Genomic DNA, 18,379 nt, shown 5'->3' with positions numbered 1-18,379 from the left:
TGCAGCCAAAATCTAACTAAGCGGATTTTTGAAATGTTATAAATTATGAAAAAAAATGTTGCAAACTAAATGAGTCAGTTACTTTTTGAAAGTATTGATTTATTTATTTTAAATTCATTTGCAGATTAATCAAAAATTGATCTATAAACATTATAATTAATACAATTAACCATTACTACATTAACGGCAACGTAAATCGCACTCAGCTGAGCCAGTTTGGTTGCTATGGCAATCAACTTTCACAATCTTGAAAGAAAACGCTTGAAAAGTAAAAATTTAAATGTTATTATTAAAAAATTGTATTATTAGCAAGATTTTTTATATTTATTTCAAGCTTATTTAATAGATTTCAACGATATCAACAATTTAAAAAACGAAAACCGAATATTATTTAAAAATAACTTCAAGTTCTATGCCATCTGTTTATTTTTCAGTGGTGTATTATCGCTATATAGGAAATTTCATCAATATTTCACATAAAACTCGTTCCGGCAATTATTGAAAATGGAGACAAAGTTAGAATTCATAACAAGAAATCTACAGGTATTTCATTTTTGTACATTATTAAACTTTCTCACAGATCATGTCGGGACTGAATTGATTTCATCATCTCCAAATTTTTTTACATGCGTGTATGCGTCTGTGTGTGTGTGTCTGTGTGTTTCATTGTAATTAATTAATAAATTAAAGTTAAAATGATCAAATTAGTAATTATGAATTCTTACAACAGGAGGTCATAGGGCAGGAAAAGTTGATCTCAATCCTGAAGGAGCGGGATTTGAAGGTGTATTGGGGGACTGCCACAACTGGCAAACCCCACATAGCCTACTTTGTACCCATGTGCAAGATTGCCGATTTTCTGAAAGCAGGCTGTGAGGTGGGAGGATACTAAATTTAAAAACTATTTTTAAAGTATTTATTTTGTTTAAATTTAAACTTTAAATGTTTAAAGTTTAAAATTATAATAAATCATTAAAATTTTTAAAATTTAATAAATTATTTTTTATAGTGCTTTTTTTATGTGTTTGGTCTCAAACCTTAAAGAACATTATGAAGTTTTTTTTTTTTTAAATTCATTTGTTTTCAACCAGGTAACAATCCTGTTGGCAGACCTGCATGCGGTGCTGGACAACTTGAAGGCCTCGTGGGAGACAGTGCAGTTTCGAACTCTTTACTACGAGCGGATCATCAAGTCCATGCTCACCAGCATTGGAGTGCCTCTTGAAAAGTTGAAGTTTGTCAGAGGAACTGATTACCAATTATCAAAGTCTGTAGTTCACATGCATTTGCGCAAGACTGTATGTCAGTTTTTTTCATTAATCATCAATGATAATTATGAATATGCATTCGTGCAAGACTATGTCATGAAATGGAATTTTTCCAAATAAACATACATTTTGTGTGCCTATATATGGAAAATTATTCTAGTCTTGGAATTATTTATTGGTGTATCACATCATCTGTAAAAGTTTGTACAAAATTATGCACACTTATGTTCATATTCAATTGTACACTCACGTACACATAGAGAATACACGATGGATGTGTACAAAATGGCCACCATTGTAACAGAACATGATGCAAAGAAGGCGGGAGCTGAGGTTGTCAAACAGGTTGATAATGCACTTCTCAGTGGCTTGCTCTATCCTGGTCTGCAGGTTGGTTGGTTGGTTGGTTAGTTGATTGTATGGTTGGTTGGTTGGTTGGTTGTATCGTTAATTGATATGTAAGCTGAATAACTTCTTATCTGACCACATAATGTCACTTTTCATACATACATGAAGGCTTTAGATGAAGAGTACCTGAAAGTTGATGCCCAGTTTGGTGGTGTTGATCAGAGGAAAATTTTTGTCTTTGCTGAAAAGGTACTCAATCATTTTCTCTACCTTTTGTATTTTTTTTATTTTTAAACATATATTTATAGTTTTTTAATAGTAATAGATTGCATGTTTTGTACGATTTAATCATTAATTGTTACATTATTGGTAATAAATGATAGCAATTTATTTAGAGTAGCAATTCAGTAGAATGAATCCTTCAAAAATTTTATTCTGCTGTTTCTAGTACATGCCTGCCTTGGGATATGAGAAGAGAATTCATCTGATGAATCCCATGGGTTAGCTATTCCAATTATGCTTCTTTTTTTATATAAAATTATGATGTTGAAACACTGTTGGATATTATCAGACCTGATTTTATTCCACCAAACTTATTTCTACCTCATTTATTTATAAACTTTTCTACAGCCTATTTTCATTACCCCTTCACTATCTTTCTGTTACACACACCCTCACAAAACATCGTCATCTTTTCATTCACACTTACACACCCTCACAAAAACATCACCATCTCTCACAGTCCCTGGTCTAACTGGAACAAAGATGAGTTCCTCGGAGGAAGACTCAAAAATTGATCTTCTGGATTCCAGCGCCAGTTTAAAGAAGAAACTTAAAAAAGCATTTTGTGAGCCTGGAAACATCGAGAACAATGGCATCCTTGCATTCACTAAATCTGTCCTCTTTCCTCTTAATTCTGGAAAAGGTTGCTTGTTTTTGAGATTTGTGAATGATTTTTTGTGTTACTAACACTGTTTTTGATATTAATGATGGATGAAATTTGCATATATTTAACACTTGAAACTTTTCAATTAGAACATTTGGATTTTTGTTTAAGATCTGCTTATAGAATTGCTCTTTTAAGTAGGGCTTTTTAAAGTATTCAACATATATGTACATAAATGATCTAGTTTAAACAGTTTGAAATGAACATTTCTTGAAACAGATTTCGTAATAGAACGACCAGAAAGTTTTGGAGGAACACTAACATTCAAAGATTACGATTCTCTAGAAACTGCATTCGCCAAACAAGAGGTGCATCCAGGGGACCTCAAAGGTGCCATTGAAAAGTACCTCAACGTTTTGCTGGAACCCATCAGGAAGGATTTCACCACTCCTGAGAACATCAAACTAATTCAACAGGCCTATCCTGCTGGCAAGCCTGCCCACACAAAAGGTGATTGTCTTGATTATGATGGTGACGATGTATACTTGATAGTGATGATGATACTATCATTAATGATAGCGTTATTTGTGAACATTGATAACGCTGCCACACAGCCAACGTTGTTGATGACGATCTCTCACCTTCCTTAATGGATCTCAGAGTAGGATTGATTGAAGATGTTAAACAGGTATTTATTTATTTACTTATTACCTATTAACTGTTTCATTTATTCATACAGCATGCGTCTTAGTATGATATAAGGTTTGTTGTGCAGTCAAATGCAGTCAAACTCATTCATTCATGGATATGTTTTCTAATTTTAAATTAAATTACTTTATTTTATTTCGTTACATTCACGTCCCTAGATGGTTAGTTGCTCCGATATAATTACATTCACATTTTTCTAAATAGTTACTCCAACGTTCATTTTCCTCACAGCATCCTGAGACAAACAGTCTGTACGTGTGCACTGTGAATGTTGGCGATTTATCAGGTCCTCGATCTGTTGTTTCCGCTCTGGCAAATGTTTTGAGCCAGGAGGAGCTGAGAGGTAAGATGGGAATGTTCCTCTGCAATTTGAAACCTGTCCTACTGAAAGGTGTCGAATCGAAAGCTGTTATGCTCTGCGCTGTCGGCAAGTTGGTAGTACTTTTTCTGGTTGAGTCCCTTTCATTATGTTTATTTTTTTATAGTTTTACTCTTTGTTTAGTAAAACGCACCGATTATTTTCTGGTTTACGAAGAAATCTCTATTTTTATCACTTTTCCCAACAAAAAATTATTAACCTCCTATCGACACAGACAAAAAGTGACGGAGTTAATATCAGTACCTGAGGGCTCCAAACCTGGTGACAAAATTTTCACAGAAGGTCATTTTAATGAACTTAGTAACCATGAGGACGCATGTGACGCTAGTAACGAGCTGGAGAGGAAAGTGTGGGATAAATTACAGGTATGCAACTGGCCTTTTTAGTTTTTTTTTTTATGGAAATAGCATACGTAACAACTTTTTTTTCTTAGGCTGACCTAAAAACAGACGAAGAGTTGAAGGTGGTGTGGAGGTCACTGCCCTTGTGTACTGTGAAAGGTCAATTGAAGAGTAAGATACTCAAAAATGTCCATATAAAATAATGTTACATAAAATTATCAAATTGTATTTTATGTTACTGGTTGTTTTAATCTAAATGTTATGTCCTGTTAAAAACAACATTTTTGGAATGGTTTTTTTTGTGTTATCAATTTTTCGTTAGGAACATTGTTATCATGTTGTGTTCATTGATTTGTTGGTTTGGTTTTGTTCGTATTGTTGAGAATGAATGTTTAAATTAATTTGAATTTAAATGCCATTAGATGAATTGTTTTATATTATAATTATATTAATGTTTAATTTTGTTACTAGCTTCATTTGTTAATTATTTTTTTGGCACGATTGTCGTTGTTATGTATAGCATTTTTATTTTCTCAATGTTCCAATAAATGATTCTACTATATTTACAATATTCGAATTGATATCATTGCGCTGCACTGCTCTTGGTCAAATGTATGATGATGCTATAAATATATTAAATATTTTTTCTCATCATTAATATGTTTTTGGCGAAATAAATTGAATATAATATAATTATAATTTTTAAATTTCCTTCTCAAATTATAATGTGGTGCAAATTTGTTTACTGTTGAAAATATTTCTGAAAAACCGAAATTAAATTCTTTTACTTTGCCAAGAAAAACATACAAAAATGTTGCAGCCTATATATCTGGCGCACCCTTCAACAAACGTCAGCTTAACTACTCAACAATCGTTTGTTGAAGGAAATATCGATAAATGAAAAATGAAGTTCTGGCATTAATTTTTCTAAAACAAAGTTTAATAATTTCGTTACAAATTAATATCACAATTTTCACCGAGTACTGTCCACCATTAGTCATTCAGCTTGCAAATCATTTTAACTACGATTCGATAAAAAATTAAACTACCGTTGTGGTAAACGATATTAGGATATAAAAAAAGGCAGACGAACAAAAATGTTTATATCAGAAACATTATTAATAAACGATAGCAAATAAATGTTAAGTCATTATGTAACGATTTTAAGTGTATGATAGTTCATCCACTAAACTTGTTCATGTCTTCATCTCCAAAATCATTACTCCATCCATCAGCAATTTTTGGATACATTTTCCGAATCGTCATGAAGTAATAGACGAGTTTGCAGATAAGAACGGCCTTCTTGTATGGCAGATAGTCCCAAATGTAAGAGGCCAGTTTGGAGAAGTTCAACTGGAGACGTTTCATCGTGCGGATGGCATGGCAAACTGCAAGGTGCAGGACGTAGAAACGGTTGATACGTTGGAAATCATCTGCGCCTGCTTGGACAGAATATATTGAAGATAGTTAAGGGAATTAATTGTTGTTTTACTAAGTTTTAGATCAAACAAATATTTTTTATTATTAGCACAAACCGTAAACTCCAGGAAAATTTTTACAAATATCTCCGATGTCGACTTTCACTTTACATCTCAGCAGGGATTCCACTTCCTCGTTTGGCTCCCAATAAGCTACTTCCTGGCCATCCTGTTCGAAGAAATTTATTCGCAATTGAATAGCTGTAGGCTACTGAGAGCAATTTGTTGCAAAGTTTGGAGTGTATCAAACAAATATTTAACTACATCTCAGAAAAGTTACAACAGGGAAAAAGTAACTATTAACACAATTTTTGACAAGGCCGCACACACACACACAAATCAAAAATTAACAAAATTTTTGACAACACACAAGCACATAAATCCAAAACCTCAATTGCTAGAGCCAACAATTTGTCCAACTCTTTCACAAAAGTTTTCACGTTGTTAATAGTTGCACGATCTTCTTCATCTCCATCATCTTCTTCAAGTTGGTTTTCCAGCTGACCTTCTTCAAACATGTCCACCATGGACGACAGCGAATCGTCACAAGAACTTTCATCTTTCTCACTCGCTATATCCGCTGCAATATTCCTTTTCAATTTATATTTTTTTCTTTTTCCGTAAAAGCTCCTCCAACCGCCGTCCTTAAAAGCTGCATCGGCTACACAGACTTTGAAGGAACTACTACGTGAGGAACTACTACGTGACAGATCCGGTGCTTTGCTTGAACAACATGACTCCACAATATCAGCTCTACTATTACCGTCACCGTCGTCTTCGTAATCGTAATCGTTATAAACCGCCTTTAAAAATTTTCGATGATTTTTTTAAGTTTAATAAAAAATCATTTTCAAGTTTATGAATCCTAGTGAATTGAATTTCAATTTTCGGTGAAATAACATTCATGTAAAATTCAACTGAGTTATAATTAATATTTTTTTTAAATGTTATTAGAAGTAATAAAAAAAACCTTTCTCAGAAATATCTCATTAAATATTCTCTTATCATCAGACTTAGGCCGACGAAAGCGATGGTCATCTTTAGGTTTTTTTTCAAATGGCCTATATTCATGAACAGTTTGTCGCTGAATCAGCTGCTGCAGCTGTTGTTTTTGTTGTTGTTGCTGCTGTTGTTGTAACTGCAGCTGCTCCGGTTCCAACAACCGCAAACTTTTAGAAGCTATATAAAAATATTAAAAAATATATAAAATTTGTTTACCTTTTTCATCAATGCTCATCACCAAATTTAAAGAATGTTGAACAACTCAGCAAACACACAACAACCAACAACAAATAACATCCCAAACCGGCAGCCAATAACACGAACACAGCACAACAAACATACCAACAAAACAACTACTTTCTACTGTTGTCTTCTTCCTTCCAAGCATTACTGGGGGTGACAATTCAAATTCCTTTGCACAGGCAGATTCAAGTAAATTCGTTAGAAGTGAGTTTCTTGGCAGTGGAGATGGTGGCAGCGGCAAATCGCTTTTAAGTGGAAGAGCTTGTTTTCTTCTCAGTTTTGTTTCCTCTACTAGAGCGTTCTGTTGCGGTAATGGTAGCGGTGGTGGTGGTGGTGGTTGTAATAGTGGCGGCTTCTGTAGTTGTTGTACCTTAGCAGTTCTAAACCTCAACGATGACGAATCAGGCAGTGACTCAAGAAAGGATGCTGCAACAGTTGATTGGTCAGAACTTATTGCAGACATTTCAGAATAAGTTGGCATGGAACGGCCTGTCAGTGCTGCTGCTTGTTGCGGTGGGGGTGGGGGTTGGGGTGGTGCTGGTGTGGCCAATGGGTGTGGTGGAAATTTTAACTTTAGTGATGATGGCTCTGAAGCAGAATCTTTTTGAAGCTTCACCTGATGAAATACTTTCTGAAGTGCAAGTGCTTTCTGGGAAGGTAGAAGAGGTGCAAGTGATGGAGGTTGTCCAAATAGTAGATGAGGGGGTGCGTGCAGTGAAGGATGGGGTGCGTATGACAAAGGGGGTGGTGCGTGTGTTTGTTGGAATGGTCCATTTGTAATAATTAATGGTGAAATAAAACCAGTTTCGTTTTCTTCTTCTGATTCGTGCAGAGGCATATCTTCGTCATCTTGGAGCTCAACATTCTTGCTGAGATTTCTGAACGAAAAATCATCATCAACATAAGCGAAACCAACGGCTTCGTGCTGTCCACCTTCCAAACAAGCCTCGGTAGACTTGTGTAATGTTTCCAACTTCATAGGGATGTGATCGAATATCTTTTCGAAGACCCCACGACTGATAGTATCAATGCTCGAAAGTAGCAGTCGCACTTGCTCTTTTCTGAAGTCTGCATTACTTAGGATGGATTTCTCATCTGTTGGTGATAGAATACACTGAAAATATTACGAACATCAATTCAATCCATTGTAGGGAGAATATTTTACGAGCCTATCCTTCCGCCATGAAAATTATAACTACCTGTGATATTGATCGAAGTTGGCAGGCAGAGAACTCCATCCACCAGACTGCCATATAAATCCCAAACGTTCATCTCCATGTCAGCAACATTCAGGAAAATGGCATCGGTCAGAGTCCAGAGGACGAAGTTGTCGGTGGAAGATGACGTGATGATTGTTGGTATCATGGATATCAGGTCCTTTAAAGTACTGGATTCTTTGATGTCTGCGTACGTGCTCTGACCGTCGTGAGTGAGAAGTTTGACCTTGAAAGTTTATTTTTAGAATAAAAATAAAAAATTAATTTTAAGTTAATATAATTAATTGAATTTAAAAATGAAAATAAAAAATTGTTCGGCAAGCCAAACAACTACATACATACTCTGCAAATGGTTGGTCTCCAGTCCATATAAGGCAGTTGGTCCACAACGCAATCTTTCACAATTTTGCCTTTATCAATAGTATGGAACTGTTCATTCTGTTTTGTTCGTCGTTGTTCGTATTGGAGTTAGGAAAATGGAATGAAAAAACGAATAGGTGAATGAATGAATGAATGAACGAGTGAATGAATGAATGAAAGAATGAACGACGGAATGAAAAACCACCTCCTTTCTTTCCTCGACAGCAATGAAACTCGTGTACTGAGTGATGATGGAGTGTTGAATGCTCAGATTTATAATGTACTTCATTCTTAATCTTTTAATCACCTACATCCAACATTTGAATGAATGATCGAACGAAGAATGAACGAACGCACGAACGAATGAATGAATTAATGAATGAACGAACGATTGAATGTAATAATTAATTAAACATTTTTATTAATACGACGACTGACTTCATCTTCTAGTTGATTCATTGAAAGTGTTCCGCAAGACCAGTCTTGTATGATTGATCTCGCTGCCAATCTGTGTATCACCTTGAAATGTGTGCGTGCGTGCGTGTGTGCGTGTACGAGTTTTGTTTGTTCGTTCGTTTGTTTGCTTGTGTTGTTTTTTGTGGTGTTTTGCTGTCGTTGTACAACATAATGATGATGAAAATAATTATTATGGTGAAAAATAACATTAAAAGTGAAAATGGTGATAATAATGATAACAACGATGAGAACAAACATGTCCTGTTGTAATGCTTAGTTCGGACGTTGATACGATCGTTGATATCTCTCGACCCTTAACTTTAGCTCTCAGTTTTGCCTGAGGACATAATCAACCAATCAATCAACTAATCAATCAATTTAGCGGATAATCAATCAATCAATCACCAACCAATAAATGAATTAATTCATCAATCATCAACCAATGTATGAATCAATCAATCAACCAACTAACCAGCCAGTCAACTAATCTATTAGCTAATCAATCAATCAATCAGTCAGTCAATCAGCCAATGAATCAATCACTCAATCAACCAACTGGCCAATCAGTCAGTGAATGGAATGAACAAAGACACGAACCATTGTACAGTCAGGAGCGAAACCATAGACAACGAGCCTGGAGTTATTGAAGAGGGCGCTAAACATGGCTGGAGCCTGTACGATGTCGACCACGTCGTTGAAGTTCTGCCATTCAATCGATATGTCGGATAATGCTGGCTGGATGAATTTTTCCAGGTGACTGTTTACTTTAGCTGCAAGTTGAAAATTACGAAAATATTATTATCAGTTACTGTGGTACATCATTGGCGGTACATGCGCATTATGCATGCCCGCGCAAACACCGCATCATAAGAGCACGGCGAATGATACTTTTTGAGTGTCGGACAGACTCGAACCAGGCCACTTCTACCGACTGAGCTAACTCGCCAATCATATATATATATTATAACGATTATGGTGTTGTGACTAACCAACTCACTCACTCACTCACTCACTCACTCACTCACTCACTCACTCACTCACTCACTCACTCACTCACTCACTCACTCACTCACTCACACGCTCACTCACTCACTCATTCATTCACTCATTCGCTCACTCACTCACTCACTCACACGCTCACTCACTCACTTACTCACTCATTCACCTTGCCATTTAAACTTGAAGAGGTCGTCAAAATATTCATAGGTTCCATGACCGACGCGCGCCAAGTTTTTCAAACAATAGTTGTTGGCTGTTGTTCTGTGGGCGTTTTATTAAAATTTATTAAATTGTAAACTAAAATTATTTAACATCATTTCAGAATGGTCCTGTCACAAACTTTTAGTCTCCTTGAAACACTATAAAAATCATCGTGTTATTTTACGTTATGTTATGTTATGCTATGCCATGTTCTGTTATGTTGTGTTCTTTCAATTTAATTTGTTTTTTTATTTGTTCCTTTACATTTTTTAAATCAAAATAAAATTCAAACATTTCAAAAAAAATTTTTGATGTGTTCAAACTATTTAAAATTAAAATTTAATTTAACAAATTAGCATTTAAAAGTTAAAAGAATTAGCTAAGGTGGCTATAATTGCCGTGCGACAAGCAAACGAAATGACTGTAGTTTAGTAAAGATTGATTATTTGATCACCCATATTCTTATTTTCAACGTTAACCATGATTTTAAAACCCGAAAAACTACAAAACCACAAACCCAACTCCAACAAGAAATTGGATATGGTGGCATGTAGCAAGCAAACTTCATAGATTGTTGATATTATCAACATCGAGAATTTCAACGTCCCAAATCCAAAACTTTAAGTCCCAACTTACCAAATTTCAATCGTATTGTATCGTATCGTTTCGTAACACCAGAGTTTAACAGCTAAGTCTAATAGCTAAATAGATGCTTACGCATAATGTTTCAATCCCAAATTTCAAAGTCCCAATCCCAAATTTCAAAGTCCCAACATCTCAAATTTCAAAGATTTTAAAATAAAAAAATTGGCCATTCTACAAAAGACAGACCCTACTCCAACAGAGAACAATCTCGTTGTGTCTGGAAATTGCTTCACAATCCGGAATACTTCCGCTTCGCTATCCAAGTAGCCATCACTTATCAGCAGCAGATTCCTGGTCAGTGATGGAGATGAAAGGATCAAATACTTTTTCAAGATCGGGAAGAGATCTGTGTTTCCCAAAAGTGATGTTGATTTCTGGGTGAAATTGTTTTAGTTTCTTAATGTGGTCGTTGTTTCTGATTTGTTGAGATGAAAGATCAAACAAACTAATGTTAAATTTAATTGAAAAATTGTTCATCTATTAACCATTTATTCAATTACTTAATTATTTATTTAACCGAATACGTGACGAAACCAAATAATTTTCATTAATTTGAAAATTTTAAAAAAACTCACTTCCAAAAATCCACGTGCTTCTTTTAACGTTGATTCATTTACGTGCTTGCTTGCGACAAATAACCTTGAAAAGTCTGTAGTCAATCGGCAAATGTAAAAATAAAAATAACCAATGTCTTAAATTATATAAGCCCAACTTACTAGCATGTTGATAGAGTTTAAAAAAATTATAGTCGGACTCCTCATAAACAATAAACCTAAACCTACTTGTCATATATTCATTAACCTGTTCCATAGAGAATGATGTTAAATAAACAGTTGTCGGGTAATCTCTTCAAAAACATCATCAGCACCTTGATGAATGAACGAATGAATGAACAAATGAATTATTGAATGAATGAATAAACGACGGAATGAAAAAACCACCTCCTTCCTTTTTTCCGTTGCAAGATTTTTTAATTATGAAAAAAATATATTAAATATTATTCGTGAAATCTTTAAAAATGTGATCAGACAAGATGCAAGTTATTATCTCGCTATTCTCATTTCATCAACACCAACCATTCTGGCGGTCTCGAACGCCTTGGAATGGGCCATCGATTGTGATTGGTCGACAATGAAGACGATCTCATATTTGTCCAATGATGTACTCTCAAACTCGGGGTAGAAAGTTAACATGCAGGCCTATTTAAGAGAAAAAATCATAATTTTTATTTATTAAATTTTCGAAAAAAATGGTAAGATTTGTAGAGTCAAACTCTTAACTCACCCTGCTGTCCTGCTGGTCTGGATGTTGTTCCACCCACATTCGTGGCACGTGGATCTGTGCCAGTGCTACGACAAGTTCGAATCCCCTGTTCAGTCGAACGTTCGGTGCCGTTTCCACCACAGCTTTTGTCGCTGTTTCCTAATGATGGCGTAGCGACGATGGTTACGATGGCAGTTTTTAGGAAACTTGTAAATTGGTGTAAATTGTGTGTGTGTGTGGACGTCACAGATCATGTTCTGAACACTTGCAAGCTTCGCACGTTACGACAATCGTCTTACATGTTTCACGCACGGTTGTCATTGCATACTGGTATGTTTCGTACATGTTGTCTTGTGAGAGCGCGCAAGTAGAGCGTGCGATCTCGCGCCGCAGTGATGGCGTTCAAATGCAAATCGAGAAGACAAGCAACAACCAGTTAACACAAGCCAACAAATGCTGACCAACAAAACGAACAACTGACAAAACAAACAAACCACCTTGACCCTGATGACGTGAGTGGGCGACGTTATTGACCTTATCTCAGAGGGCATCTCAACCATGACCTGAAGGTTTGTTTTCGTGACATCTCCCGAATGCACCCAATCCGTTCTCGTGGCTCTCTGCCGTTTTGTTTTACATTTTTTCTCAAACAAAATTTGCGTCATCTCATTAGGCCGGCATAAAATAAAATCACCAAAGCCTAAAAAATTAAATCATTGGACTAGCTTAGATTTAAATATTTGTTAAACGCTTTGAATGTTTATATTTTTAAGACGAGCACATTTCAATCACAACCATTCATTCAATTAAACATTCAATTTTTATTTTGCCGAATTCGACAAACTTGATTTTTTTTATTAATTGAATAAAGAAAAAATGAATTTTCCAATTGTTCATAGTACATACAAAAGAAACCTAACCCTAACCAATTCCACCCAACCTGAGTGAGGTCACCCATCATGTCGTCCTGTTTCCAAGGAGCAACACACCCCGGAAGTTTGAAACAGATGTTTCCGTGTGCATCTACTGATAGTTCAGTTACGTATGTTATCTTTATGACGGCGTTGCAATCGTCAGGCAGGTTGCCAATGCTTATGGTGAAAAGATCCTGGAGATAAATGGAAAGAAATGCATGTAGGTGGAGAAGAATATTAACTAAATCTATTTCATTTATTTATTTATTTCAATTTTAATAATCATCCATCAGAATATTTACTTTCAAAGTCGAATCACTTTTTTTACCAGTTTATCTATGAAGATCATCGTCGTCGTCATCATCATTATTATCATCATCACCACCACCACAACTACCATCATCACCATCACACAGACCTACCGGTACTTGTTCATCTTGGTCCATAAGATACGCACCATGTCCTTTGCTGACTGCCTCCTTGTATTCTTTTCTCGCTTTTTCCTTCTCTTTCACCTGACGACCAAGTAGCAATATTTGTGATGAAAAATAATAATCAAAATTATGGTGATGGTGAGAACGATGACGATGATGAACATGACGTCATTGTCAACAAAAAATATGGAAAAATATAAAAAGATGATTGAAGTATTCATTATTTAAACAAATTAACCAGCCAATTAGCCAACCAACCAAACAACTAGCCAACCAAACAACTAGCCAACCCACAAACCAACCGACCGATCGCTTACTTCAGCAATTATATGCTTATCATTGATGAAAGCTTCAAATCCACACACAGTAGCCATGTCGTCCAGTGGTAGAACGTACTTAACTTCTGTGAAAGTAGGTTCTCCAGGCATAGTTTTAACACCTTTGACAGCCTTCTTTGCTTCGAAATACTCTTGCAGTATAACAACCTTTACGTTTTGTTCAATTTGTAAAAGATGGTAGGTGAAGATAGAGAAGGATGACGCGATAGCGTACTGATTAAGGTACTTGGCACTGCAGTTGCCATTCCCGGGTACGAATGCAAGGAGATCTCCTCCTAACACATGAAATAATTACAAAAAAGTAAATAACTAGACCAACCTCGGCTACCAAATCAACCATCTTGACAAACACGTCAACAGACTTCATTGGCACGCTCTCCTCTCCCGATGACGTCAACAGACCGGCCTTCACTTTCGTCAAAGGGTCAGCCATTTTTGCTACGTCATCACTTGCTACTGGTAGCGATAGAAAAATATTAATAATTTAGGATTTTGCCAGATAAATGTCCGTAATTTGAGAATGAATTTAATAAAAAACATTGATACATAAAAACCAAAGAGTGAATATAAATCAATAAAATCATCATCATCGTCATCATCATCGTCATCATCATCGTCATCATCATCGTCATCATCATCGTCATCATCATCTTACAGTCCATCAATTTGAGAGAAACTTCATGAACGCCAGCATTCAATTCACTTCCGACCAATGGGACGCACGGATACAAATCCTCGTTACACTTTACCCCATCCGTCGACCAATTAAATTCAACCAAATATTTAAGCATCTGCTGATTAGTCGAATAGATAACGTACTCATCATCCTGTATCAAAAAATTTAAAAAATCACTTTAAAAATACCTCAACTGGTTAATTTGAACAAGTATTTGATAAAGTAAGTATCTTTAAAAAAATCCATTGGTTTAAGGTAGTTTTCAACACGTGCAAAACTTAAAAAGTATCTAAATATTTGATATATTGAGTATCTCAACCTTAAATACTGATAACGGATCTTTCCTTGACGAAAGTGCGTGGACGCTGTGGTAGCCATGAGGGGGTGAGGTCAGTTCTGGGCACTCCTTCGTGACCTCCTGCTCCAGCCCTAAATTGACCTCACATATGAACATGTAACGGGAGGATGTGTGGTCAGATTTCATCGAGTACAAGCTACTAACACTGTCAGAAGTTAATTGTATCATAATACAATGGTAAAAAAATGACATGATAAGCATAAGTATCGACAAAATGATAAACGAAATGGTAACACGTAGGACAACCACAAACCTCGCCGATTCAGCAAAATAGATACCCCCGCCCAATCTTCTCACTTCGTTCAAGGGTCCGCCGATTCTTTCATCCAAGACTTTTGGCAGTAGCAAGCCTCTGTTGCGTTGGAGAAGAAAAATTACTTTGGGGTGAAGGAATTTCATTTTGAGAAATTTTAATTTTAACTTCAGCGGGATTATGAATTGTTCGTATTCCAAAAACATTTATATTCTGATAACTTCTATTTATTAAGAAAATTCAAGTCTAATTTTAATTTTATTAAAAAATAATTTGAATAAAAAGTATTAATAAAAAATGAGACGGAAAACAAAAAACAAATGCATGTTATAAAAGAAGGTTTCAGCTGCTGAAGCAGACAGGAATGTGGAGCACAAAACAAACAAGGATCACCTTGATAAAATGCCGACAACGTTTTCAGGTCTCGAGCAATGAAACAACCTCACAGTGTTGTCATTTTTATCGAAATTCTTCCTTGTATTCTCTTGGAACAGAGATGCTTCAAATGGCTTGTGGATGCTAAAAATTTTCTTGATGCTTATGTCAGGATATCTGAACAATAAACAAGTTAATGGGTCGTTGCATACTGATAATTCTTATAATTTGATTCATTAATTTACATCTTTCGTTCATTCATCTAATTCTATCTGTCTGTTAATCCATCTATTCATCTAACCGTTTAATCTGTTCGTTCGTTTGTTCATTACTCGTTCGTTCGCTCTTTCATTCACGCATTCATTCATCATACATTCAAAAATGTCATTTCTACCGACCCATCCTGTTGAAGCTTTGATTGGTTGATGAAGTTGATGACGTCAGAATATTCACTTTCACTTTCGTCTAATAGATTAATGGAGCATTTTAATGATCTATATTTAGTAATGGTTGGACATTTGTCGGAAAACCCGGTAGTTTCAGAGAGATTTAACATATCCCGAATTAGCTGTTTGTTGATTTGTAATTAACTTTGAAACAAAATTTCCAAATTTAAACATTACAATATCGTTCACCTGGCATAGATCGAATTTAGAAGCCAGCCATTTTGAATCAACGTCCATTTTTTGATGGGCCGCCTTGTGTGGTACAAGGTCATAAAATTCGTCCAGCAGCTGACCGAGTGATTTAGAATTGTCGTTTGCATACAACAGCGATGACGATGACGACGACGATGGCTTAGTGGAATTTCCCGACAGCTTCTGCTTTATCTGCACTAGAATGGCTTCCACTTTGTCAACCTTTGTCTTGAGGTAATGTCGTTATCTTTGTCAACATCATCATCTTACTCGTCGTCATCTCGAGACAACGCGTGACAAAAACAAATAAGCAAATGGTTGTAAACATCGAAAGCGTGCAAACGCAACCAAAAATTCACTTTGATAGTGGAAAGTGGGCAGTCCAGAAGATTATCAAGTGATCCGACGGACTCTTGCCAAACTTGTTCCACCAAATTCCCATCTTCTGGACGATTTATCGTCATGCACATAGCCTTGCTACGAAGGAGCTATTAAGATGTAGTAGCGGTGTTTCAAAAATATTTTCTAAGTTATCAGAGGGGTTTATGTATCTCGTGCTATTTTCTAGTCAATAATTTTATTTAATGAAAGTCAGCAATTTTTCTTATTAAGTATTTTTGTACAATTGAATAATTTTGTTAGTGCAGGCAATTCATCCTGATTTAATAATTGCCATTTATTTAAATTTTCCATTATATATTTGTTCGTTCGTTCGTTCGTTTGTTTGTTTGTTTGCACATTATTATGAACATGGCATTCGTTATTTCAATTCAGAAAAACATCATTAAAAAGATATCTCAACAAAATAAACAAGAGATATCTGTTAATTACATTTGAAAAAGATTCATCTTATTGTCATTCACATCTACAAACTCACAAATGATAAATGAACATTAGACATGAACAAACGAACGAACAAATCAACGAACGAACAAATGAACAAAAGAAGGAAAGAACGAAGAAAGAAATGAACAAAGGAACAAACAAAGGAAGGAATGCAGTAAAATTAGAAGAAATAAAAACACAAACAGATGAACAGACAAATAAAAAGCGAAGTTTCTCAAAACACACGCCTCTTCCAGCTTAACGGAGCAAGCATATTTCCCTGGATTTGAAGTGGGCTTCATTTCAGAATTGGCAGAGATGACGTCAAACAATTTTGAAAATGTTGTCATGGCAGTGCATGAATCATCTGTGTACCTATATTCCAACTTGTCTATCGAGTCCAGCGTCTAAATTTTATTACACATATTTTATCAATACAATAGAATTAGTAATCAAAAACAAAGAAATAAATTTAGAATGAAAATGGTACGAATAGATACATACAAAAAATGTTTGCTTTCAAAATAACCTCATTTTCAGCATTTAATTGGCCAGTGCATGACACTATTCTGAAATGATAAAATTTGTTTGAAGAAGGAACTTCACTGGCATGGAGTTCAAGAACTTCGTACAATATTTTTTTCAATTGTTTGACCCTTTTCACAGAACTCTTGAATGAATAATTCATTAGAACATGAATAAAATATACAGTTATAAGTTTTGAGTTCTTGACAGAACGAAATTTTAAAAACAGTTTGGAATAATTAATTACCAGAAAAACTGCATAATCCACGACATGGTAATCATCTTCATCAAATTGTGGTTTCCTTGCATCAGTAGCTCTCCAGACCTTCAGGTTCACAGATTGTGAAGCAGTCAACATTGACAACGTTGAACCTGGCTTCGTCATCTTCCCGTCTTCATTAAAATAGAGAAATATTCTTATTAGATATTTGAAGGTAATGAAAAGAATAAAAATCCCTTAAATAATAAGCCAACCAGATATAATTCCTCTTTCAAAAGAAAGTTCAGAAGCACTGGGAATAATTTTGTACCTTGCAACGTCAAGCAAAGCACCAGCTGACACACATTCATACAAGTAGGCCGTTGACACAACTGCGATATCAAGCTTAATTGCCATTTGGCATTTGCTGGAATTCTTCGTTTTTTCAGCATCATTTGTGGCCAAAAATTTGCACTGTTGTGTATTTTGCAAATTTGAATTGTAGAATAAACAATGAATAGATATTAAAAGTTAAAAGACAAATTCTGAAAACCAGATCTGGTATAAAACTTTAGCTCGAGAATAAAAAATATCAGCAGCAGGACTGAAGCAATAGAATATATTATAATACAAGTCAAGGTGCAGTTAAGAAGTTAAGCAAGTAACCGACACCAGAATTGAAACTCGGCATTAGAATCGATTGATTAAGTAAATATAAAAGTGTACCTGCTTGTTGAGTATGAAGGACAGAACGCCACCAGCGTCAGTCACCAACTGCCTCAGCTCATTTTTCTCCTTCACTTTCGTGGAGTTACTAAAATCCAGGGAAATTGTACATCCTGAAAAGACTCCCATGCCAAATTTATCTTTATTGATAACTACTAATTAACAATCAACAATTCATTACTCATTCCTGGTAAAGGTAACGAACATGTCAATCAACATTCACCTAACGGGTACTAATGGAGCTTTGCATAACAATGCGCAACCGTTAATGATAGCGTAAAGTTTTTTTAATACTGTCATATATATATATATATATATATATAT

General features: G+C 35.3%; 2 protein-coding genes across 2 annotated transcripts; one reads left to right on the top strand and one right to left on the bottom strand.

The window, feature by feature from the left end:
- The first annotated feature begins 427 nt into the window (after positions 1-427).
- HELRODRAFT_97098 (hypothetical protein) lies at positions 428-4,741 on the top strand. The gene is made up of 12 exons (XM_009012906.1): positions 428-543; positions 731-877; positions 1,092-1,267; positions 1,529-1,658; positions 1,785-1,865; positions 2,065-2,116; positions 2,359-2,541; positions 2,782-3,012; positions 3,117-3,190; positions 3,442-3,641; positions 3,804-3,954; positions 4,023-4,741. Exons 1-12 carry the CDS (start codon positions 505-507, stop codon positions 4,131-4,133), a joined length of 1,575 nt encoding a protein of 524 aa, XP_009011154.1. The 5' UTR covers positions 428-504; the 3' UTR covers positions 4,134-4,741.
- Positions 4,697-18,184, bottom strand: HELRODRAFT_190218 (hypothetical protein; the record flags this gene model as incomplete). The annotated part of the gene is made up of 35 exons (XM_009012905.1): positions 4,697-5,369; positions 5,466-5,577; positions 5,798-6,211; positions 6,379-6,587; positions 6,753-6,954; positions 7,024-7,748; positions 7,853-8,096; positions 8,213-8,308; positions 8,436-8,537; positions 8,669-8,749; positions 8,943-9,023; positions 9,284-9,456; positions 9,852-9,946; positions 10,718-10,905; positions 11,107-11,180; positions 11,333-11,399; positions 11,608-11,730; positions 11,816-11,953; positions 12,289-12,414; positions 12,735-12,902; positions 13,131-13,223; positions 13,460-13,627; positions 13,800-13,936; positions 14,136-14,307; positions 14,476-14,659; positions 14,768-14,866; positions 15,161-15,319; positions 15,541-15,710; positions 15,778-16,008; positions 16,140-16,268; positions 16,848-17,012; positions 17,135-17,275; positions 17,378-17,523; positions 17,605-17,803; positions 18,056-18,184. The coding sequence occupies 35 exons, from the start codon at positions 18,182-18,184 to the stop codon at positions 5,110-5,112; spliced, it is 6,000 nt and encodes a 1,999-aa protein (XP_009011153.1). The 3' UTR covers positions 4,697-5,109.
- Positions 18,185-18,379: the final 195 nt, after the last annotated feature.

The sequence above is a fragment of the Helobdella robusta genome (assembly GCF_000326865.2).
Source record: "Helobdella robusta unplaced genomic scaffold HELROscaffold_11, whole genome shotgun sequence".
NCBI classification, from domain to species: domain Eukaryota; kingdom Metazoa; phylum Annelida; class Clitellata; order Rhynchobdellida; family Glossiphoniidae; genus Helobdella; species Helobdella robusta.
This window is presented reverse-complemented; position numbering and strand designations above follow the sequence as displayed.

Excerpts from the sequence above, each read along its gene's own strand:
- HELRODRAFT_97098 (XM_009012906.1), top strand. The coding sequence starts at position 505 with ATGGAGACAAAGTTAGAATTCATAACAAGAAATCTACAG. Across the intron at positions 1,268-1,528 it reads ACTGATTACCAATTATCAAA|AGAATACACGATGGATGTGT; the intron begins GTCTGTAGTTCA and ends ACGTACACATAG. Across the intron at positions 2,117-2,358 it reads TCATCTGATGAATCCCATGG|TCCCTGGTCTAACTGGAACA; the intron begins GTTAGCTATTCC and ends CATCTCTCACAG.